Raw genomic sequence first — 25,814 nt, 5'->3', positions numbered from 1 at the left:
CACTGTATTGTAAGGGCAACTTCTCCCTCTGCCTATGTCTCTGCTTCTCTCTGTGTGTCTCTCACGAATAAATAAATAAAATCTTAAATAAAAAAAAGACACCGTATTATAGAATCTATCCCATTTTTAGCACTTAAAAGAACACAGCCAGAGGCATAACCAATCTTTCTTTACTGACCACTGTCTTTATTAAAGAATAAAAAACAACACAGAATTGAGTCAGTGATTTTCTATATACGTGGATTTCCTGAAATATTCTTTTATGAACTTTTTTTTGTTTTTTAAAAGTAGGCTCCAGGGCAGCCTGGGTGGCTCAGCGGTTTAGCATCGCCTTCACCCAGGGCGTGATCCTGGAGACCCAGGATTCAGTCCCGCGTCAGGCTCCCTGTGTGGAGCCTGCTTCTCCCTCTGCCTGTGTCTCTGTGCCTCTCTCTCTCTCTCTCTCTCTCTCGGTCTCTCATAAATGGATAAATAGAGAAATCTTTGGGAGAAAAAAAAAAGTAGGCTCCACTCTCAACTTGGGGCTTAAACTCATGACCCTGAGATTCAGAGTCACATGTTCTACTGACTGAGCCAGCCAGATGCCCCTCTATTTTGCACTTTTTAATATTAGAGGCTCCAAGAAGGAAGGATCATTATTATTACAAAAAGACTACTCCATGAGGTAATCAATCAGCGTGTTAGTGGACAGAGCCACAGGACCTGGGGCCAGAAGTTCAGGGGTTCTGTCACAGGCGTTCCCTCTTCTAAGTAACCTTGGGAGATTTGGTAAGCTCTCTCAGCTTATTTCCTTATTGATAAAATGGAGGTTAAGTGAGTGTATGACACAATGTCTAAAGCTCTTCTCAACTCCAAAATTTTCTGAACTAAGGAAAAAAGGCATTACCAACTCAAAAGGAATATATGTGCTTAGAAAAGAACTAACTTATTTTTTTTTTAAAGATTTTATTTATTTATTCATGACAGAGAGGAAGAGAGAGAGAGAGAGAGAGGCAGAGGAAGAAGTAGGCTCCATGCAGGGAGCCTGATGTGGGACTCGATCCCGGGTCTCCAGGATCACACCCTGGGCTGAAGGCGGTGCTAAACTGCTGGGCCACTGGGGCTGCTCGAGAAGAATTAACTTATTAATATGGTCACTAGAGACAGGAGAAAACGCCAAAAAAAAAAAAAGAAAAAGAAAATAAGTTTTTTTCTTGCAAGAATTTAGGAATAATTCCCTTTAAATTGGGTGGTTTAGAGCAATCTGTAAGCATTTTGCTAAATGCCATATTGTCCAGAGGCACTGAAAACCCCTCCTTAACAATGAACTTGAACAAAAAGACAGAGACCCAGATCAACACCAGGTTTACAAATGTCATGTGTACAAATCTTAGTGTCAGAACAGTTCTCAGCTCTCCATTATATCCTAGAATAGCAGCCAGGCCGACAGTTTACTGACAGTATCAGTACAGTGTGCTACACCCGCCCAAACCACACAGACGTGGCAACAACAGGGAGAGAGATGGACACCAAGCAAAGTGTCATCACCAAGCAAAGCTGTCCACACCTGGAATGTTCTGTGCCAGTGTAAGTGCCAAATCTCAAGGTGAAAGAATGGAAGTGGATGATGTTCAGAAAAGAAAAAATGAGTGCTCCATGTGAGGATATATTTTTAGAAGTTAGGACCAGGCCAAGTAGTCTAGGTTCCTGATCTAGATTCCTGAATCAGAGAATGCTGGAATTAAGGAAATTAACATTCACAGGTTACAGGGGCACCTGGGTGGCTAAGTGGGTTAAGTGTCTGCCTTCAGCTCAGGTCATGATCCCAGGGTCCAAGGGTAGAGCCCCAAGTTGGGTTCCAAGCTGGGGAATCTGCTTCTCCCTCTGCCTCTTACCCTACTCCTTCTTTTTCTCTTGTATAAGTAAACAAAATCTTTTAAAAAAACAAAACCAAAAACCAAAAAACATTCACAGGTCACAGGCAAAGAAGTGTGCACGCATGTGCACACACACACACGCACACTAGTCTCTGGATCCCCACACACGGAGCTGCCTGGAAGGCAGAGTAACTGTTAAGTTTGGTAATCATATCCTTTAGGGTCTAAAGGCTCATAAAAGATTCACTGCTATGCTGAATATTTTAAGAGTGAGGGTGTTTTAGAAACACCAATGGCTAGAGTGAGGCTGAGAATGACCCAGGTCAAATATTTAAATCAAGTAAGGCAAAACTAGGGTACTATACATTCTCCACAGCTGGCCACCTGTAGCTACATAAATTTAGCTTAGGCAAAACTGAAAGCCATTTTCCCAGTTCAAGTGCTCAACAGCCACATGTGGCCACTGGACAGCATAAATCTAGAATACTTTCATTACTGCAGCAAGTGTTGGATAATGCTCAGGAAAATAAATCTGATGCAGAGATAAGGAAGAGTGGGAACAGAGAACCAGAGACTAAAGCAGGAGTCCCAGAGGAGTGAGTGTACTGAGGAGAATAGAGCCTTGAGATGATCATGCCATCACTGGCAGGGCTGGTAGGATAGAAATGTTCTGAAAGGAAATCAAGTCAGATTCCTATCCCAGTAGGCCTTAAGCAAAAGGTTGCTCCCAAAGTTAGGAGGTCTTTTGTGTGAGGAGAGACTGCAGGAGAACACACTGGAATGGAATGGTCTCAAACTTACCATGGTCACTGTACCGCCTCTGCTTCTGGCTGGAAGAAACACTTCTCTGCACCTTGTGGTGGGGAGACTGGCCAGTACTGTTGTTGAGGTCACTGCTTGGCCTAACCTTAGCAAGTGAAAGATTGCTGCTAGAACTGGAGTCACTAGCATCCAGCTAAGAGGAAATGAGAAGAACAGAGCAAACCACAACACGGACCCAAATGGTATGTTAGGAAACTAAACTTCTCATAACACACAAACCTCTCACAAACATTTCATTTACAGACGGAGAATCACGATGTACAAAAACGACAACCTTAAATTTGGGTACAAATATTTTTCTGACTGCTGAAAAAGCTCATGAAAGCGTAGGTATTTATGATCTTCTTTTTAGGCTTTTTCAAATAATTTAAAATGTTCTCTTCATCTCATACTTTACATCATTTCTAATCTATTAATGGCTATAGGTTAACTTATGACATTCAAGTTTGTGACAACACCCACCATTAAGGTTACTATCTCAAAGTTAAAACAGTAATTCATAATGGTCATAGCAGTTAGATTTGTCATTTGCAGGTAAATTTAAAAATGATACATCCAAATATCACACATATTAACAAAATAAAAACTAAGAAAAGAACTTACTAAGCTCCATCATTTACCTAAACATCATGTTAGCTCCTTCTGATTAATTACTCTTACCTCTGAAGATTTTCTCCCCAACAGCAAATACGTAGCTGTGATCTCATCATATTTCATTTTACTAAGAGATTCTTGAATTTCTTCTTGTGAATATCCCATTCCCACCATAATATCTAAAAGAAGGACATAATATAGTTTATGTGTTTTGTTTAGATACAAAAATCACGGTGTTGCAGGATAAAATAATTTCCTTTATTTGACCCAAAACATCATAGATTTTTTTTAAGGTTTTTATTTATTTATTTGACAGAGAGAGAGAGAGAGAGAGAGAGAGAGAGAGCGCCCATGCGCATGCGAGCACACCAGCAGAGGGAGTAGCAGAGGGAGGGAGAGAAAACAGGATCCCCGCTGAGCAAGAAGCCCAAAGCGGGGCTAGATCCTGGGATTCTAGGATCATGACTTGAGCCTAAGACAGATGCTTAACCAACTCCAGGTGCCCCCATTATAGATTTTCTAACATAAATGGGCAGTTGACTAATTTCTGAGTTACTAAGTGATATTCTAGGAAACTACAGGTAAGTTCCTAAATACGACAAAACATACAAGCTGACTCATATAACTTACGTTTAACTTCCTACTGTTCCCATTTTAGCATATCCATAGGGGTCAAAAAGAAATATGTTGCTTGCACACACATCAGCATGCAGGCACAGAGTAATTTACCTATTCTTTTCTGGTCTGAGATGTCTAGTTCTGGTTCAACAAATGGTTTAAGTTCATCTTCTTCATGCCCTGCATTGATCCATCTGTCCTTCATGATTTGCTGAAAGGTGAACTATTCATTAGCAGCATAAAATAAAACATGCTGATAACCACAATGTTTAGAAAATTTTATTTTCAACATGTCAAGGATTATATCTCAAAGGATAACTTTAAAAAGTTTTTAATGTCCCAATCCCTGCTTTAAAAGCCCCAGGACACTATTCAGTATGCATACAAACCAATCAAAAGTCTAAAAATACTTTAGACTTTCCAAAGTCATTACTTATTTTGCACTTATGTGATTACCTCTAGAGTGCCTCGTTTTATTGGATTTAGCACCAGGAAACGTTTGAGAAGGTTTTCACAGTCTGTGGACATGTAGAAAGGGATTCTGTATTTCCCTCTTAATACTCTTTCTCTCAGTTCCTTGGGGAAGGGGGAGGTAGGGAGGAAAGAAAACTAGTGAGTCAATTTTTAGGTTAGAAAAGAACCCACTGAGATCCCATCATACTGACAGATCATTAAAATATTAACCGTCATCATTTAGTAATATGTTTAGCATTCTGAAGAACGTGGATAACAACGGGTTCTTATACCTTTAGGTTCTGTCCATCAAAGGGGAGTGACCCGCTGACTAGAGTGTAGAGAATTACGCCAAGGCTCCACACGTCAACTTCCGGCCCATCATATTTCTTGCCCTGGAAGAGCTCTGGGGCTGCATATGGAGGACTGCCACAAAACGTATCCAGTTTACTGCCAACAGTAAATTCATTGCTAAAACCAAAGTCAGCTATTTTAATGTTCATATCAGCATCTAACAATAGATTTTCGGCCTAGAGGGAAAACATCAAGACAAAAATGAAATTTAACCAAAATATAATTAGAACTGTGATAGAATTAGGCATTTCATAAAAGCTTTATGTAATGATATAAAGTTAAAATATCCTAATGAACAAAATGAGAAAACATTCTTTCTAGAGGAAAAACAAAAACAAAAACCCCAGGAGATAAATTAGAATTTCTAATTTTATTATTAAATAATCATTATACCCAATGTGGGGCTGGAACTTACAACCTTGGGATCAAGAGTCAGGTGCTATCCTGACTGAGCCAGCCAGGCACTCAGAATTTCTAATTTTTTAACATTAACAAAGTTAACAGATACAAAATATAGATTAAATCTGGCAATATTTTTTTTGTTTGTTTTTTTATTTTTATTTTTATTTATTTATGATAGTCACAGAGAGAGAGAGAGAGGCAGAGACACAGGCAGAGGGAGAAGCAGGCTCCATGCACTGGGAGCCCGATGTGGGATTCGATCCCGGGTCTCCAGGATCGCGCCCTAGGCCGAAGGCAGGCGCCAAACCGCTGCGCCACCTAGGGATCCCAAATCTGGCAATATTTTAAACAGTAAATGCCTCATGATAAAAAAACATTTAAATAGCTTTTTCAATTAATAATGATAAGCAGCTTTAAAAAATGAATACTTGCTTTAAGTGGACAGCCACGTTTCACAAAAACTGCTAAAGAGCTATGCATGTGGCTATTATTGGGGAGGGGAGAGCCATACACCTCATTCAAGATACAGATCATAGTCATTTTCTTTTTTTTTTTTTTTTTTTTTTTTTTTTTTTCAGATCATAGTCATTTTCACTTATTTCAACAAACATCTACCATGTGCCAATGACACACCTGGCATTATATTTGTGTCTGAACATTTAATGGTGAATAAGACAGACAGGGTCTGGTTAGAGGGGGAAAGGCAGAAAGCCAAGCAGCTATGCTTTGACTTCAGTGGGGAGCTGTGGGCCCAGCACTGAAATGTGCACAAAGGTTTCCTAAAGGGGGTAAAAATCAAAGCCACTGCCTAGAGGCCTAGTTGTTAATAGTGAGTATGAAGTGGCAGGCAGAATAAATAGTCTGAAAACTGAGAAGGGAAGAGAGAACATGTTTTACATTCAAAAAACTGAAAGTGTGTGGAAAAGAGGTGCAGGGGACATGGGCATGGCCCAAACACAAAGGGCCAGTCCAGCGACTGGTAGGAAGTTCAAGTTTTCAACCTAAGGGCAATGGGAAGCCATTAAAGAGTGACTCAAGCAGGAAAATGACAATCTTGTTTGTATTTTGAAAAGATCAGACAAGTAAAGACAGACAAGAGAGGGAGAGGTAGGACACCTAGGTGGCTCAGCGGTTGAGCGTCTGCCTTCGGCTCAGGTCGTCATCCGGGGGTCCTGAGATTGAGTCCCACATAGGGCTCCCCGCAGGGAGCCTGCTTCTCCCTCTGCCTGTGTCTCTGCCTCTCTCTCTCTCTCATGAATAAATAAATTAAAAAAAAAAAAAAAACAAGAGAGGGAGAGAAAGACTGGAAGCAGGGAAGACCAATGAGAAGCTAGTGTATGAAATGCTGGTGGTCTAGATGAGGAAGAGCGTGATCAAGAGCAATTTAGCAAACAGTAGCAAAAGCACCTGGGGACTAAAAGGACAGCAGAGCAAAGGAAATGGAGGCACTGAGGGATATGAGGCACTAGAATGAGAAATGAACAGTCCAGGAAGGAAAAAGGTAAAGGAAAGACATGTAGAAAGGGATTTCTACTGAACCTGAGGCACAAGAGCGGGGCTTAGTGGGTACACATCTGTCAGCTGGGGACTGGGTCCCAGAAGACACCTCTGGCTACTGACATGGATCATAGATTTGGGGGTCGGCAGCATATAGGAGCCACCGCAGCTACTAGAGTGGATGCCTAAGTAGCAGGGTGGATTGTGGAGAGGGACAAGCCATGGATAATAATTACATGCAGAGGGGGAGGAGGTATGTACCAACAGAATCTAGATGATGTTTAGAGAGATACGGCTGTGAAGGTGGAGAGAGAAAAGGTGTGTGTCTGGAAGGGGACTTGGGGTGGAGAGGTTTTTTGGTAAAAGATAGTCCAGTATTCAGCATGTTTTTGAAAATGCTGCTGGTGAGAAGCCAGTGGGCAGAGGGCCCAGGAACCAGAGGCAGGGTGGGCAGAGCTGCCCTACTGACTGGAATAAGAGAAATGTTCTGAGAGGTGAAGGGGGTGCGTGGGTGCAGCTTGCTTTGCAGGCTTGCTAGGAAACTGAAGTGAGTTTCTGCCTGGCATTTCTATGTTCTCTGGGAAATAGAAAACGGTATCCTATGCCTAGAGTGAGGGCAGAAGCAAAGGAGTGTGCAGCAGGTCTCCAGCAGCACTGCTGTTACCAGGAGAGAAGGCTGACCAGAGACATGGAAGAGGTGGCCAGGTGGCACTTAGGGCACTGTTCGGTGAAAGCATACATTTAGGGAGGCCCCTAGCTGTTTGGTAGTATGATGTTATTTTTTCAGGACCAACTATGATTTACCTTAATTCAAATATAAAATACTTTTAATAAACTTTGTATTTCATGAGTACCAAAACCTGATTAAAAGGATCAATTATTAAAGGTTTTACCTTTTTTTTTTTTTTTTTTTTAATGATAGTCCCAGAGAGAGAGAGAGGCAGAGACACAGACAGAGGGAGAAGCAGGCTCCATGCACCGGGAACCTGACGTGGGATTCGATCCCGGGTCTCCAGGATCGCGCCCTGGGCCAAAGACAGGCGCTAAACCGCTGCACCTCCCAGGGATCCCTTTTTCTTATTTAATAACATACTCTAACCTGTGACCACCCAGAAAACTGAGCATATACAGGTAGAGCACACACTCACAGACTAAGGGCCCTGCAACTCACCTTGAGGTCTCTGTGAACAATCCGCTTTTGGTGGCAGTACTGGACTGCAGATACAATCTGCACAGGAGAGACACAGATTAATAATCATTGTTAAGATGAAAACTTCATTAATGTTCACACAGGCAAAATACTCAGTGAGCACCTGAATATCTGTGTGGATCTCTAAAAATAATTTTCTTGTGCTTTGAACTTTCCGATTTGGAAAAATTCAGGGGTAAGGGCAAGAAGAGACAGGCAAGGATACTCTTCCTGGTCTAATTTTAACTGGCATGTCTCCTCTTGGGCTTACTTGATATTCTGGTTATTTGGGAATGTGGTGCCAAGGCCCAGTAAATTACCTGGATCTGGAGGACCCTAATTGCCCCCAGACCCAGGATCAGATGGCTCTGCTGCGATAGTACCCATGTAATTAACTCAAAACCAAACTGGCAATTATAGACTATCCATGGCCAGGTGTTCATCCACCTTGGGTCTCCTGCTAATTTCTTCTCTTCCCCATCAGGACTGCTTCTTATAACACTCTCTTCCTTTTACCTGCTGTGGGTTCAAAGACAGCAAAACTTATTTCACCTCTCTGAGGATCAGCTTCCTCTTCCTTAAAATGGAAAAGTAAATGTAATACATGTGAACTATCAACTAGATAAGCTATTGTGTGCTTGATCCATAAGGGTCCCTTCTACTCTCTGGATGATAAGCGTTTATTTAGTTAGGATCATTCCTGAGATTAGTACTGTTGATTAAACAATTATTTTGCTGAAATTTCACACTTCTAATTTTTAAAGAAGTCTGCGCTTTCCTTCCTTCCTTCTTTCTTTTTAAAGATTTTATTTAAAAAAAAAATAAAGATTTTATTTATTACTTATTTAAGAGAGGAAGCATGCAAAGGGTTGGGGAGGAGGGGTAGAGGGAGAGGGAGCCCAATTCGTAAGCCGAAGGCAGATGCTTAACTGACTGAGCCACACAGGCACCTCAGAAGCCACCTTTTCTAGTTTAATAAAAGTTTTATGCCTATTATAGGAATTTTAGGAAATACAGAAAGGTATATTTAAGCACATGCCTAATAACAGCTCTGGTTGTTTTAGTGTATCTGCTTCTAATCTTTTTTTTTTTTTTTTAATTTTTTATTTATTTATGATAGTCACACAGAGAGAGAGAGAGAGAGAGAGAGGCAGAGACACAGGCAGAGGGAGAAGCAGGCTCCATGCACCGGGAGCCCGACGTGGGATTCGATCCCGGGACTCCAGGATCACGCCCTGGGCCAAAGGCAGGCGCCAAACCGCTGCGCCACCCAGGGGTCCCTGCTTCTAATCTTTTAGTTGGTGTTATGCATGTATAACTACATATGACCACATATACCAAAACTGGGGTTCTAATGAAAATATGGCTTCTTTCTCCAGATCATCATCAGCTTTTTTTTTTTTTTTTTTTAAAGATTTTATTTATTTATCCACTAGAGAGAGAGATAGGCAGAGACACAGGCAGAGGGAGAAGCAGGCTCCATGCAGGGAGCCCAACGCGGAACTTGAGCCCGGGTCTCCAGGATCAGGCCCTGGGCCGAAGGCGGCGCTAAACCACTGAGCCACCCGGGCTGCCCCATCATCAGCTTTTAATTGTAAGCTCCACACACCTACCTACACGGGAAGGCTGTTTTTACTTTTAAGTAGGCTTCACATCCAGCATGGGCCTTGAACTCATGATCCGGAAATCAAGAGTTGCATACTACTGACCGAACCAGCTAAGCACCCCAGCTATTTTATCAGTTGGCATTCTGGTTAAGAGCAAGGAGCAAGGAGAATCTGGACTGGGGTTAAGGTGAGGTTATGCCAAAATCAGGGCTTTACTAAGTAGCTACATACTTCATAAAGTGAATATTCATAAGATCAGGTCCACTTATAATTAACAAAAATTATAAAAATTCCAATGCCAAAATACAGTTTATTTATTTTAAAGATTTTATTTATTTATTCATGAGAGACACAGAGAGGCGGAGACATAGGCAGAGGGAGAAACAGGCTCCTTGAGGGGACCCCAACATGGGACTCAATCCCCAGACTCCAGGATCACGATATGAGCCAAAGGCAGATGCTCAACCACTGATTCGCCCAGGTGTCCCACCAAAATGTAGTTTAGAACACCTGTTACCTTAGATGATGATCATTTATGCCGTGCTACTCTGCATGAAAACTGGGAAAACGAAATCGCTTTGTTTTCCCAAAACAAACAGGCGCACTGCCTAGGATGTGGGTACCACTGACCTTAATTCTGTCTGACCCGACTTTCCCTCTTTTCACCCCCTGCTATACTGAGATTTCTCTTACAGATTATTTTGAAATTTTGCTTTTGAATCAGATTTGACAATTTCTTATCCCTTCTCAAAGAGATCAAAAAACTTTTTTTACCTCCAAAGAATTCAAAGTTAACCTTTCAAAGCCACAATAACCTAAAAATACTCAGCTCTAAATCTCTGGGTTTTTCTGCATTCTTTTAAGCTAGAATCAGTTTTTTTTTTTTTTTTTTAAGATTTCATTTATTTATTCATGAGCGCACGCGCACACGAGAGAGACAGGCAGAGGGAGAATCAGGCTCCATGCAGAGACCCCGACGTGAGACTCAATCCCGGGTCTCCAGAATCAGGCCCTGGGCCGAAGGTGGCACTAAACCGCTGAGCCACCCGGGCTGCCCTACAATCAGTTATTTCTTAAGAAAGGCTGAGAATCTGGATGTTTTCCAGATTGAAATATGAAAGCAAACCTAATTTACCTCCAGTCAAACAGGAAAAAGCAGAGGCAGCAACATTACCAACACAGCAAGAAAGGAGATGGAACCAGGAATCTATTCTCTTTGAAAAGAACAGAACTCATTCAAAGGCTTAACCACACAAGCGGTCACTAGGATGAGAATGGTGAAGGAGGTAGGAAGGAGGCATTATCTGCTGATGAATGTAGAAAGAAGGGTCTATTTCTCACAGACATTATCATGCAGAGTATACCTTGTATATGGCACACCTTCCTCTTTGCCCCAAAGACGAAAACTTATTTAGTCAAAGAATGGCTTATAAAGTTTTGGAAAGCATGGCAATTAGATACAGCAAAGTAGAAACACCAATATCCTGCTTCATCCTTCCAAGTTCAAATGAGGGGTCTTAAGGAAATACTATGGCAAGATTAAATTGTAAGCAGTGTAAATCAAGTTGTTAGTTTTAAAGCACATAAACTAGGCTTTCCTTGACCAACTAATAGGTTCCTCAATAAAGACTTTAGAATTTCTGCAGGAAATTTAAAATAAGAAATAAGTGATTGCCTCAAGATGTAGGTTAGTAAATGTCCGAGTCCCTGCTACAAGTCGGACCTTACCAGGGAGATGGGTGGAAACAGAAGTGAGGAGCAGTGACAGTGAAGCGCTAGCTGCTTCATTGGAGAGTCAGGCTCAAACCTGCTGTTGCTGGTGGCACTAACCTATTCCTCACAATCAACAGACCATATCCACATAAATGTTTGCAAATCAGACAGTATCTTAGTGGGAAGGAATTTATGTTTTATGAGGGAAAAAAAAAAACCCTCTTGGCTTTTAAGTGGTCAATTTATAAAAATTAAAGAGTATAGTTATGGAAAGGGCCAGACAGAGTTTGTTTTGTCATAAAGAGAAATTTAAGCTTCCCTCCAAAGACACAGAATAAACTGATACCAGAACTGGAAAGTACTTCAAAATTTATCATCAAGTATAGCTTCCAATTTTTGTAGGTAGAAAAACTTAGGATATGAGAAGTTAAATACTGGCCAAAGATTAGTCTCAAGCTTTGTTCTTTAATAGGTTTTAATTCAAAGTACTATTAGTATTTAAGTTTATTATTTATTTATTTATTTTAAGACTTTATTTATTTATTCATGAGAGACAGAGAGAGAGAGAGGCAGAGACACAGACAGAGGGAGAAGCAGGCTCCATGCAGGAAGCCCTATGTGGGACCCGATCCTGGGTCTCCAAGATCAGGCCCTAAGCTGAAGGCAGGAGCTAAAACTGCTGAGCCACCTGGGCTGCCCCAAGTTTATTTTTTAAAAGATTTTATTTATTTATTCATGAAAGAGAGAGAGAGAGAGGCGCAGAGACACAGGCAGAGGGAGAAGCGGGCCTTCGGCAAGAAGCCTGATGTGAGACCCAATCTGGGATCACGGTATCACACCCTGAGCCAAAGGCAGTCAGTCGCCCAACCACTAAGCCACCCAGGTTCCCGGTATTTAAGTTAAATTTAAGACTGCATCTGGCTTATGTAAGACAAAGCTAATAATAAATTTTGGGATTGTAACACTCTTCTTGCTAAAAATCGGGAAACAGTTTTAATTGATACAATCTTAGGTGTTTTGAAACACTCTAGATTTTTCTTTCTCTCTTTTTTTTAAAGATTTTATTTATCCATGAGAGACAGAGAGAGAGGCAGAGACATAGGCGGAGGGAGAAGTAGGCTCTCTGCAGGAGTCCGATGTGGGACTTGATCCTGGACCCTGGGATCACATCCTGAGTCAAAGGCAGACGCTCAACCGCTGAGCCACCCAGGCATCCCAAAACACTCTAGATTTTTGAGGCCAAATTGTCAAAAACCAAGGTTAAGAGTGAGGTGAAAATCTTGATAAAGCTAGAAACTGAATCCACGGTCACCTCTAGCACAGTTCCTTAGACATGAAATATACTTAATAAATTTTTGTTGAACTGAATGGCTAACCCTTGCTCCATCCAATGGGCCTTATAACCCATTTATATAGGCAAACACTGTATACTTCAGGAATAAATAAGCAAGATAACTTTATTAAGTTAATAAACTAAAGGTGCATTAATTCATACCTGTCTAAATTTAGCTCTTGCTTCTTTTTCCTTCATTCTTCCATGTGCGACCAAATAGTCAAACACTTCACCTATAATTGAGAGAAATAAAAGTCAGCAGAAGTGCTACTTCCATGCATTACTTTTCCCATAAATTGATGATGTTTCACTTTTAGGAATGCTCTGATTTTTATTTTTATTTTTATTTTTTTTAATTTTTTATTTATTTACGATAGTCACACAGAGAGAGAGAGAGAGAGAGAGGCAGAGACACAGGCAGAGGGAGGAGCAGGCTCCATGCACCGGGAGCCCGATGTGGGATTCGATCCCGGGTCTCCAGGATCGCGCCCTGGGCCAAAGACAGGCGCTAAACCGCTGCGCCACCCAGGGATTCCTGATTTTTATTTTTAAATACAGGCACGAAGATAAACAGAAACATGGATTTCGAACTAAGCTAGCCTTAAGTTTAACTATAGGCAAAAGTTCTTTGATAAAATCTTTAAGCGAGAAAAGCCTTAAAATTAAAATTTCCTATGTTTATACCATCTTATTTTAGGGGTTATGTTTTTAATGTGCCTTCATAAAAACTGAAAGTTAAAAAGGGAAAGTGGTTTGTGTTAAAAGAGGAGGATTACACTTTCATTGTAGGATTAGGAAATAAGCAGGTCCTGAATAAGTTAATTCATTCAACAAGTATTTATTGTGTGCCTACTAACGGCTAGGCATTGTTCTAGGCACTGGGGAAACATAACAGAAAACACAGTGAAGTCCCTTTCCTCACGGAAAGTTTACTTTCTGGTAGGGAGAGACAGGGAATCAACAAACAAGCAAATAGTATGTCAGCTGACAAGGACTGTGGAACAGAGGCAGAGGAAGAAATAGGAAGTGTGTCTGCATGTGCAAGTGCTTTGCTGACTACTGTGAGGGAGTGGACAATGTCATTATCTGGGAGAAAGAGTCTAGGCAGAGGAAATAGCTGAGAACAAGAAGGCTATCTGGCTGAAGAAGTGTGAACAAGGAGAAGGGAATTAATGGATGGGCACAGGAGATGGGCAGGAGGGGTGAGGTCATGAAGAGTCCCACAGGTTTTGCTCTGAGCGAGGAGAAGCAAAGGAGGCTGTGAAGTGACTGACCTCTTGAAAAGGTCACTTTGGCTGCTAGAGGGGGAGGAGGTCAGGGTTGGGGAAGGGACAGAAAGATAAGTGGGAATAGTGCAGTAATCAGGGCAAGAATGAGGGACGCTGGGCCTCCAATGGGAAGTGGCAATGGTGGTGAGAAGTGGGCGGTTTGGGACTCGATGGGAAGGTCAAGCCAACAGCACATGCTGGCGGAACACCCATCAGACAGTTTACACAGTATTAATTACTCAGGGAAGAGGTGACCCTTCAGGAAATACATTAATATTATCAAGTGGGAATAAAGAAACAATACTTCTGAAATCAACAGAAAAGAGTACTAATTGACCAAATTAGACATAAAATGTGTTTGGAAAGAATCATATCTACTTCATAAAAATAAAGACTATTTCCATCAGCTTAGTGATAACATTCAACTAGAAGATTCTGACGTTTAAAAAATGCTTAGTTTCAGAATATAACAAATACTTTTGAGGAAAAAGCTACTCTGAATTAATATCTCTAATTTTTAAGCTTCTACCCTAAGTGAAACATATTTAAGTAATGTACAGGCATAAATATTCTCAAGTTATCACTTGATTGCATAATGATCTTTAAAAATGCATTACATATTTTTTTTCTTTTTAAAATCTTTTTTCTCTTCCATTTTTTTTTATAAACCCTTGTGTCGAGGGCTGACTTTCAATATGCATTACATATTGTTAATTTACACTACACAATTCGTTTAACTATGATGAATTACGAAATGTCAGCTCAGTAAAATGTCAGCATTTTCTAAGCGAATGACCTTTCTATTTGTAGAATAGTATACAATGCCAAAACAAGTGGTTAAAAAATTAATACTGCAAGAGATGTGTGCATATCATATGAAAAACAGTTTGGACTTAAAAAACAATGAATTAAACCCACTAGTTGTTGCAGAGTAACATGGAGAAAAGTCCAAGTCTGTCAATATAATTTTAAAATATTTTTATAAATTTAAAAGCAATATAAACCTCTTAAGAGATTTTGGAACCATAAAGTCACACTCACAATAAAGCTATAAATCAGGAATTCAACCCAGATCGCTTTATTTTCCTTATTAAAAACGTATTAGCACTTAGATTAAGTAGCTCAACTGAAAACCTCAAAAGGCTATTTATCAGGAAAAAGACAGCAAATAGTGGCTCTCCCACCCAAGTCAGGGTCCATGTGGTTGAGAGGACACCGGACAGGTCATCAGATCAGAAAGCCCTTTGACCTAGTTCAGGTCCTGACACTAAACTAGCAATGGAACTTTTGGCACAGAATAACCTTCCAAGGCTTCAGTTTCATCTGTAAAAATTAGGCAGTTTGCCTTGGATGGTTTCTAAGATTCCTTCCAAATGGCAAATGTAACCACAAAAAAACAGATGTCCTGGAGATTGATAGTGCTTTGTTGAGCTGATTAAAATAGCCCAAGCCGAAAAAGCACCACCACCACTGATGAGTTCTGTTACAATGCTGAGCAATGCACTGAACCCTCAAAAGAGGGCTGTGTTAGCACATCCAATAAGAAGCTCAGAGAAATGGTTACTCATCAGGCCACGTTGTCAACGAGAGGCAATGGCTGGATTGATCCCATTTCTGTGTTTTAGAAAGCCCACCCTCTTTCTACTAAAAGTGGATGCTTCTCAGATGTTAGTCTTGCTCCTATGTAAGAGCAATCTCTATGACCCTGACACCTAAAATAGGTGGAAAAGGAAAGCCATGACCAACCGACCAATCAGAAGAGGCTAACTACTATCAGAAGGCTAGGGCTCCAGCCTAGCCTGGCAGCATGACCACAATGACTTCCCAGTCTCCGTTTCCTCAAGGGTAAAAGCTAAATTAATGTAGCTACCAAAGTTTCATTAAATTGACTACCTACTCCTCTCTAAGCCTGGTATTTTTCGTTTTGGTAGAATCATAGAATTTTACAGTAGCACTGCAGAAGCTACACAAATGAAAAGGTTATAAACATGCCTGTAACACAAGGAGAAAGTGTTAAAACTCCATATAGATTTTTGACACTGCAATTGTTTCAGCTCTTCCCACTCCTTCTCAATTGTGAAAAATCCCAACTAAATTCTCTAATTACATATTTAAACTCTATTATCACACAACTAATAATGACTTAGGAGTATGAAAAGATGGTGTCAGAGGGCTTGCCTATTGTAACTCATTCCTGCCCACAGTAGGTTTAAAATCTTTTATTTTGGCTAATTCATTACAATGAGGCTGTGATTGAATTTTCTGTCTGATCCAAGTCCTAACAACAAAACTCTACTATAATCAAAACAATCAAAGCTATCCTTTATGTCCCGAGTAGCTTGTGATTTCGTAAGTGCACTACAATTCTTATTTGTTGAGTATCTGCTAAGTGCCAGGCTCTATCTAGAGGTGTAGAGGTAGGGAACATGCAGAGACCAATTAGAACGTTTCTGCTCTCTACAGACAAGGAGCTTACATGTGATCCCAACCTCAACCCCAAAATGAGTATCTCTGTAAAACAGAAGTTATATACATACATTTCAGAAAAATGATTACATGTATACAACCCTATAGACCAAAAAAATGATGAGTCCTTAATCTTTAAGGAAAAATCTAAACTTATGTACTGCAACTACCATTTCTGGCCTTAGGAAAGATGAACACCAATGACATTAAAATGTGATAAAGAAAACCATCCAATAGGCAGTACACGTTGATTTCAAACAGGCTAATGCACTAATATATTTAAAAATCCAAGTTCTTAAAATGTTGTGCGTTTATATATACATGATGGTATATGATTCAGCCTTAAAGAGGAAGAAAAACTGACACATGCTGTAACACAATGAACCTTGAGGACATTATGCTGAGTGATTCCACTCGTATGAGGTACCCACAGTAGTCAGCTTGACAAAGACAGGAAGTAGAATGGTGGGTGGCAGGGGCTGGGGAGGAGGAGAGCCAAGTTAGTGTTTAATGGGGACAGAGTTTCAGTCTGGGAAAATGAGAAAGTGCTGGGGATGGATGGTGGTCATGGCTATACAACAACATGGATGTACTTAATGCCACAGAACTGTAAACTTAAAATGGTCAAAACGCTAAATTTTATGTTATGTACATCTGACCATAATAAAAGAAATCCAAGTTTTGGATATTATTAATAATGCTAATATTGAAGTACTTAATAGTAACCCCCTAGAAGAGCCAAGACAGCTTTTCTGATTCTAATACTACTGTATTATGATTCTAGATGTTAAATGAACCCTTAACAATTATCCATGCAGGCAGCATGGTTGTGTTTCCTAAAAGGGAAGAAAGAAAGAGGAACCATGTAAGTTTCTTACCTCCACTTGCATACTCCATGATTAGGTAGAGTGTTTTGTCAGTTTCAATGACTTCAAACAACTTCACTGGGGGAGGGGAAAGGATTTGGGAGAAAAAGAAACAATGTCTGTATACATATACACTGTACATATAAACTCTAAGTACTAAAAGTTAACCGATTCTCTGTTGAAGATTTTCATAACTGACCCTCTTAACAGAATTTTTTGGGGGAATTTTATCATATATTACTATAACACATGTTATAAAAGCATGAATTCTGCAGGGACTGCTCAGATCTATTTTACTTCACCAAGTGTATGGCTTTAAGGAAATATAGAACAATTTCACTTGAGACTTCTATTGCTTGGGAAGCTTGATTCACTTGTTCTGAGAGAACAAGGTTCTTTTGTTACTATTCTGAAGCAAGAGATGGAAAAGTAGTAGAAGGGATTATGCTATAATTAATTGAAAAGAACTTTTTAAAGATTTGCAATGGGTCAGTGTGACTTTGCTATGTAGCAAGTTAAAAATACTTTTAATTCACAAAACCATATCAAATCAATCAGAAATATACACGTTTTAAAATGAAACTGAAGTACATTTCTAAAGCTACTGAATCACTATTTTCCATATCTACTTTATTTTGGTAATACATACTTTAAAGTTAAATTTACCAAAAAAGGGGGATGGGGTGCAGGCCATTTTCTGACACTTTAATATAGAGTATCAGACTAATAAAGTGCCTAACATAGTATATATGTTTGCTGAACTGATGAATAAAGTTATCATATAATTTCTAAAATGATATGTTCAGGTTGTCAGGAAATAATTATTTTTTAATTTTTTTAATTAATTAATTAATTTATTTATTTTTTTGGGGGGGGTCAGGAAATAATTTAAAGAAATTTAAGACATATATGCTGGTAAACCATCAACATACAAATAAAACCTAACATTCCAGTGTAAATATGGGCTCTTCTGGAAAAACTATCTGAATCTAATACAAATTTAAATTTTTATAAATTCGTATCTATTATCAAACATATATCATTTAGGAGTAAGTAGAGAGAACTGTAATCAGCACACAACTTAAATAACTAAAGAAAATAAGTATGTTTAAGTTAGCTAGTTCTAAGCTGCAGTGATTGGTTATTTGGTGAAAAGCTGGAATATGAAGCCGAGAATTAGCTAGCCAATCGTAAAGGGCTGACAGGAAAAGTGAAGAACGGTTTTCTTCTCAATATATTCCTTGTTATTTTTCTCCAAACATATCCTTTTCATTGATTCTAAAATTATGTATTTTTTCACATTTTGACTAGTACGTAGACTTTTTTCCTTAGCAGTAATGTAAAACTAGTAATGCCTTTTAAATGATGTGGCTTAGATTTGATGAAATAGGGTATAATCTTTCCCCTCCTGTGACTACATTTTATCATTTATTCTTATGCCTTAAGAATTGATAGGATATCTGTAACATCAAACTTTTTCAAACCTCCTACTTCATAGAACTGATTTTAATATTAAACTGGTTAATGTGGCTGTCTTAACAGCTATTTCACTCTAGAAGTAATATTTTTAGCTTGTAGGAACTATCACTGTGTAAAAAAAGTTATATTATTCAAAAAGTTCTATGTTATATGTGTAATCAAATGTTTTCATTGAGATGTATATACAGAATACTAAGTAATTTGCATACTTTCACCTTATTCCTATAATTATGATGAGAATAGGATCATGACCCTTCCTCATCTGTACTTTACTTATTTATTTTTAGGTAGGCCCAACGTCCAACATGGGGCCTGAACTCCTGACTCCAAGATCAACAGTTGCACGCTCTACTGACTGAGCCAGCCAGGTGCCCTTACACCCTTCCTTTAAACCCACCTCATCAAACCTAGCACTGAGGTATGCACACAGAGGGCACATGAAACAAATTTATACTGTAAAAAATAATTCCTAAGAAAATTCCATTAGATAGCAGGTATCCTGTATCTTTTAAAATACGATTCAATATACAAGTAATTTCTTAACACTGCCATAGCAAAACCTTTGAATCTTAACTGATTATAATTCCCTTTTCCATATATGAATTAAATAAAATTATGTTTTAATATGCATTAAAAATTGGAAAGTTATGATCTGATTAGAGTTTCTACTGCATTAAAGCTTTAAATTCAGGAGTTTAATACCTAAGCTTTTAACTTGTCTTTACCAATTTCAAAAAGTTAATAAAAACGATCAACAATTTGTATAAATACATATTTTATGAAAAGTATACCTGGGCTGGGAAGAGGAAAGATATTTCTTATCACTCCTGGAATATATGTTTAGACCCCAAATGGAATGCATCGAGACCCAAAAGTATTTAAGAAAGCAGAAAATACCTATGTTTGGATGATTTAAAATCTTCATTATTCTTACTTCTCTGAAGAGCTAAAAAACAAACACATAATCCCCCAACACAGGTTATTAAACATTCTATTCCACTGTTGCAATACAAATTTAAATCACCAGTCCACATCTAACATTACCATGAAAGTCTAGGGTAGCTATAAATGCTTCAGTTTTACCTCCAGGAAAAGTCACAGAGGAGGATGATACCACAATCTCAATTATATTTTGCTATCATGAACATATAAGATCAGATTTAGGCAGGAATAGTTTGTGATTAAACTCGGCCTGATTTAATATCTACCAGGGGTAGATATTGCCCATCCAAACATGTACAGTCCTAATGAACTACCTCATGAGAGTATTAGGACTGATAATTCCAAGAAATTCTACGAGAAGATTTTGAACAAAACCACTTTGGGAAATTCTTATTGGAGAAGACAGGTAACTTAACATGGAAGTCGTGGCAGACTGTTAAATTAATGGTCCTAATGAGTCCTGCCTTGCATCTTCACATTTTTGTATGGGCTTTGTGACTTGCTCTAGCCAATGGGACATTATCAAACTGGAAAGCAAGAGGAGGATGGATAAATGCTTGCGTATTGACGTTTGCTATCTTAGAATGATGTCGCCATGATATGAAGAGGCCAGTCTAGCCTCTTTCATATTCAAGTATGAAAGACTATATGTAGGGAAAGACCCCATTGTTTCATCTAAGTACACACAGTCTCATCAGTTTGTCAGCTGAATGCTGCCACACAAGTGAACCCAGGGGATGCCATAAGAAAAACCATCCAGTAGAGTTGCCCAGTCATCACAGAGAATAAGAAATATTAAACTGCTGTTGCATAAACATATGCTGTGAATTCAGAAGCAGCACATTTTTATGGCTTAGACTACTAACAGAAGATCTCAGAAAATAACAATTTTAGAGGCCATATTATCCAATCCTCTTGCAAATAAGTGCAAACCAGGAAAGGAGAGGGAAAGATCTCCCAAGGTCCTGCTCTCTTTTGGTGGGGAGATGGGCCAGAACTAGGTTTCCCAACACCCAGTATCTATAACCTATAGGAGGCACAGGCTGGGAAGAACTTGGGAAGAGGAGAAGGAACAGCTATGTGGAAAGGAATCTGGGGAGAAATCACAGGGTCTTACTGCATTTGTCCTGTCCACATCTAATCTAGAATTTAATAAGCACCTAACAACTAACAGCATGGAGATGGATATGGACGTATCGACCTCTAATTGAGCTCAGAGCTTAAAAACACGGAGTGAAGCTTTGTGCAGTGGCAGTATCGTAGCCAATGAGGTTTATCCGAGGCGCGATTATTGCTAATTGAAAAAACATGGAGTGAGAGGAGTAAAATTCTTTTCCTGAATCATCTCTAAAGCCTGGAGCACTATCTCCAACACAAGTATCTCCTGTTGCTGTTGTGGTCATTCTCACGTTTTATGTCCCGAGATGAGAAGACAGCTACTCCGACCACCATTCTGGCTTGGGTTCTTTTTTAGTTTCCTTCTGTCAAACCAACACAGAAGCTTTGTGTTCCAATCCATTACAGTTGAATTTGTAGCTTATAATCTGAATCTCCCAGCTATTTCCACAATTGCTAAAGCTCCAAGTTGGATACAACCAACAAGTTAGGACCCTGCTTTATTTTTATTTTATTATTATTATTTTTTAAAGGTTTTATTTATTTTTTTAATGGGGGGGGGTGCAGAGACACAGGCAGAGGGAGAAGCAGGCTCCATGTAGGGAGCCCGACGTGGGACTCGATCCCAGGTCTCCAGGATCACGCCCTGGGCTGAAGGTGGCGCTAAACCGCTGAGCCACCCCGGCTGCCTAGGACCCTGCATTTAATATAAAATTCAGATCTCAGCCATGGTGGCCTCTACTTCCCCCTACAACTTGAGCTCCAGCCACCTTGATTCCTCTCAGATATCAGAATATTTGAAGCTTTTTCTTTCTTTAGAGTCTTTTTTCCTTTCTGTCCTTGAAATCTCAGGCAGATTCTCTGAAAACCTTATTTTAGAAGATCTCCTTTGTTTTAGCTCATAGTGATCTGTCTGCTTTTCTAGAATGTCTTTCAAGTATAATGATACATTTTTGTGTACCTGTTTATTGTTGCCTTGTCATCCACTCGGGGGTGGGGAGGCACACCGGTCTCCTTTCACTACTATATACTTGAAACCAAGCCACACAAGAATTCATTTGTTTGATAAATGCCTGCATTAAAGTACTAACTACCAAGAAGCCTGGTTTTGTTTTTGTTTTTGTTTTTTTAAGATTTTATTTATTTATTCATGAGAGACAGAAAGAGAGAGAGGCAGAGACACAAGCAGAGGGAGAAGCAGGCTCCATGCAGGGAGCCCGACGCAGGACTCGATCCCAGGTCTCCAGGATCACGCCTTGGGCTGAAGGCAGTGCCAAACCGCTGAGCCACCCGGGCTGCCCAAGAAGCCTGGTTTGAGCTAGCTTCCTTAGCATTCTAATGACTAGACTGCTTTTAAAATCTGAGTAGCAGAATGCTTGGTGCAGAACTGTTATCGTTCTGCTGGAAGGAGACTAGGTCAAATGAAGGCAATCATTTTTAAATCCCTACTAGCAGCAGAGCATCGAAATAAAGTACTCAGAGCCACAAAAGTAGGTAAAGATGCAGTATTATAGGAATTTGAGGGAGGCAGAGCTGACTTCAGTCTGGTGTAGCAGGCAGCATGGAGGTAACCAGACTCATGCAGGATCTCAGAAAGCTGTACACAGTAGAAAATGAACTATGTGTGATTTGTATATGTGAGCAAGATAGTATGGCCAACTAAGACTATTTAAGGATGACCAAGCGATCCGTCTGGCTGAACAGTACATTTCTGAAAGTGGATTTCAGGTCAACTGCATCAGAATCATAAGGGTGTTTGTGCAAACTCCAGGTCCCTGTGCCCTACCCTACCTCTTGCTAGATCTGAAATGGGATGGAAAATCTTACTTCCAGCAAGCACCCCAGGTATGGCAGTTTTTAAAATATATCCACAAATTATTTGACAGTCCTTCCTGCAAAAGGTAAAACTTAATGTCACTCTGAGTGCGGGGTGCACTTAGTGACCTGCTTCTAACATTAGAGTAAGGCAGAGGAAATGGTGGGGGACTTTTTTTTTTTTTTAAGATTTTATTTATTTATTCATTAGAGAGAGAGGCAGAGACACAGGCAGAGGGAGAAGCAGGCTCCACGCAGGGAGCCTGATGTGGGACTCGATCCCGGGACTCCAGGATCACGCCCCGGGCTAAAGGCAGGCCCTAAACTGCTGAGCCACCCAGGGATCCCCAGTGGGGGACTTTCAAAGATTGACTAGGTCATGAAAGGCACTGCAGTTCCCTCCATGCTTTCACAGATCACTCGCTTTTGTGTCGTGAGGACATTAAACATCTCAATGGACAGACCCCAAGATGGCAAGGTACTGAGGCCTCATGCACACAACTGGCGAAGAACTGTACCTCCTCGACAGGGCCAAGTGAGAAGGCTCTTCTGGAAGCAGACCCACCAGCCCCAATCAAATATTCAGATGCCTGCAGCTGTGGTTCTTGCCCAAAATGACTTGAAAGCACCTATGCCAAAACTACCTAGTTAAGTCACCCCCAAACACATGGCTCACAGGAACTCTGAGATAGCAGATGGCTTTGTTTCAGTTGCTCAGTTTTGGAGTAATCTGTTAGAGAGCAGTTGATAACTAATATACTACAGACAACCCATGAGTTATGGCAGAGGTCACACCAAGGCACGTGTTGTGAAAAGACAGAGGAAAGTGAAATGGAACCAGACAGAAGGATAGGTAGTACAAGCCTAATTCCAGAGCAGAAAGAAAAGCCACAGATTCCCTAGTAGGATAGTACCAAAGAACTACATGTGTACTTCTATCAGAACTGTGTTTCAGGCAGAAATGAGTTAATAAATCTATAGCAGATTAATCAAGGAGGTGATGAGGAAGCAAGAAAGCAGTGGCTATGAGGTGTCCACTGCATCTGAAGCACAGAGCTAGATGCTTCCATCTATGATCTCATTTAATGTTCACAACTCTGGTGATTGTGACCACCTCCAATGCAGAGGAAGGAGGACCGAGCAAGTTGATAAACATGTCCAAAGACTCCCAGCTAGGAGGTACTGGAGCCAGGACTGTGAGTTTTCTGACTCCAAGGTTCACATTCATCTCATGATGCTATGCAGCTGCCTTAGAAATATACAAGCAAAATCACTGATAGATGCTGGTACAGAAAATCCCCAGGGCAAAAGATGGGCACTGGCACAGTATGTATTTATTTATTTATTTATTTATTTATCTATCTATCTATCTATCTATTTATATTTATATTTATTTATTTATTTTTAAGATTTTATTTATTCATAGAGACACAGCTAGAGAGACAGGCAGAGGGAGAAGCAGGCACTATGCAGGGAGCCCAACGTGGGACTCGATCCCGGGTCTCCCAAGATCACGCCCTGGGCTACAGGCAGCGCTAAACCGCTGCGCCACTGGAGCTGCCCATTGGCAGAGTTTTTAAAAGTTGACAGTTTGCATATAAGTGATAACAATGCCAGAGATTTCAGAGAGGTGCTAACCCCAGTCCCAAAACAAAACCCCCACAATAAAACACCAGAGATTTCATATATTCAAATCAACCATGAACCTGATAATTGAAGATAGTTAAATTTGGATAAAAGTAAGTTATTCAAAAGAAAGCATTAACTTTTAGAGAAGTCCCTATTAGGACTATACAATATGTTTTTTAAAGGTTTGTTATTATCAAAGGACACTTAACGAGAAATCCACCTACTTTATCTTAATTCAACTTCTCTACATTCATGTTATGCAGATGCTAGTTGTAAAAAACAAAATGAAGTAACACAGAAATATATGAAGTGAAATAATTCTCTCCTCAATGACCATTCTGCAACCTCCTAATGTTTTCATGTCCTCTAGGAACTGGTACCCAGGAACTGAACAAACACGCTAGGAGGCATAACTTCGGGATCCCATTGATCAGAATAGTAAGGACCCAAACGTATAGTACCACAGAGTAAGGATATGTCCCAACAACCAGGACTTGGGTTGCCCAGGAATCATCTTTGGAAAAAGACAATTTACCAAGCAATGAAAAAGTAAAGTGAGCACATAAAAAAGAGCATTGGCGGGGGGGTGTGGGGGGGTGTCACATAAAACTGTGATCTGAATCACGATGGTGACAATATTCAGACTCCCCTCTCCAGATATACAGGTACAAGACAGAAGGAAGGGTGGCTCAGTGGTTGAGTGTCTGCCTTTGGCTCAGGTCATAATCCCAGGGTCCTGGGATGGAGTCCTGTATTAGGCTCCCCACAGGCAGACTGCTTCTCCTCACTCTACCTATGTCTCTGCCGCTCTGTGTCTCTCATGAATAAATAAAATCATAAAAAGCGGTGGTGGGGGGGGGGAGACGGATGCCTGGGGTGGCTCAGCGGTTAGGCGTCTGCCTTTGGCTCAGAGTATGATCCTGGAGTCCTGGAATCTAGTCCCACATAGGGCTCCCTGCCAGAAGCCTGCTTCTCCCTCTGCCTATGTCTCAGCCTTCTCTCTGTGTCTCAAATAAATAAATAAATAAATAAATAAATAAATAAATAAATAAATAAATAAATAAATAAAATTTGTAGCAGCAGAGTGACAGACTTGAATGACAACTTATGTGTTAGAGATAATGAAGCAAACATAATGATCACCCTCTTCTTGAACAGAAAATAGCCATGCTGTAAATCTAAGATTTCTGGGTAATTATTAGTAATCTTGGATAAAGAGAAGGAGACACAGGAAATATTCAGGGGGTATGGAGGGGGAGGCTGAGTGGGTGCTGACACTGCTGGGCAGGTCTGGGTGCCACTCTGAGACAGAGAAGACACAACTGGCTGCACCAAGGCACAGCAGGGCAGACTGAACTGCTTTTGGACATGCGGTATGAGGGCCCTTGAGGCTAGTCAAAGTGCATGGTATCTGGGCTCAGAGCTCAGGAAAAAAATCTGGGCTAGAGATACATTCTGTACAATTACCAGCATAGAGATGGCATCCTTGGGGGATCCCTGGGTGGCGCAGCGGTTTGGCGCCTGCCTTTGGCCCAGGGCGCGATCCTGGAGACCTGGGATCGAATCCCACATCGGGCTCCCGGTGCATGGAGCCTGCTTCTCCCTCTGCCTGTGTCTCTGCCTCTCTCTCTCTCTCTCTGTGACTATCATAAATAAATAAAAATTAAAAAAAAAAAAAAGAGATGGCATCCTTGGAAGGAAATAACACTAATTGTGCAAGATGAAAAGACAGGAATGCCAAAAAGCAAATATTTCAGAGAAGAAAGAACTGGGGTTCACAATGGAGACTAATAAA

At 40.2% G+C, this 25,814-nt stretch overlaps 1 protein-coding gene and 1 pseudogene across 12 annotated transcripts in view; one reads left to right on the top strand and one right to left on the bottom strand.

The window, feature by feature from the left end:
* MARK3 (microtubule affinity regulating kinase 3) overlaps nt 1–25,814 on the bottom strand; it is a 121,099-nt gene that overhangs the window by 24,126 nt on the left and 71,159 nt on the right. For 9 of the 12 annotated variants that reach the window (XM_038545819.1, XM_038545817.1, XM_038545818.1 and 6 more), the window contains 9 exons: nt 19,415–19,463; nt 17,051–17,116; nt 12,601–12,671; nt 7,768–7,824; nt 4,637–4,873; nt 4,347–4,466; nt 4,002–4,101; nt 3,339–3,451; nt 2,658–2,811 (listed from right to left, as the gene is read on the bottom strand). In XM_038545819.1, coding sequence (XP_038401747.1) covers nt 2,658–2,811; nt 3,339–3,451; nt 4,002–4,101; nt 4,347–4,466; nt 4,637–4,873; nt 7,768–7,824; nt 12,601–12,671; nt 17,051–17,116; nt 19,415–19,463 — 967 coding nt within the window. The remainder of the gene's footprint in view (nt 1–2,657; nt 2,812–3,338; nt 3,452–4,001; nt 4,102–4,346; nt 4,467–4,636; nt 4,874–7,767; nt 7,825–12,600; nt 12,672–17,050; nt 17,117–19,414; nt 19,464–25,814) is intronic. The other 3 variants (XM_038545820.1, XM_038545826.1, XM_038545828.1) reach the window with 1 other exon arrangement.
* Nucleotides 20,697–20,825, top strand: LOC119873148 (annotated as a pseudogene).

The sequence above is a fragment of the Canis lupus genome, chromosome 8 (assembly GCF_011100685.1).
Source record: "Canis lupus familiaris isolate Mischka breed German Shepherd chromosome 8, alternate assembly UU_Cfam_GSD_1.0, whole genome shotgun sequence".
Lineage (NCBI taxonomy): Eukaryota > Metazoa > Chordata > Mammalia > Carnivora > Canidae > Canis > Canis lupus.
The sequence above is the reverse complement of the archived record's forward strand: the minus strand, read 5'-3'. Positions and strand labels throughout refer to the sequence as shown.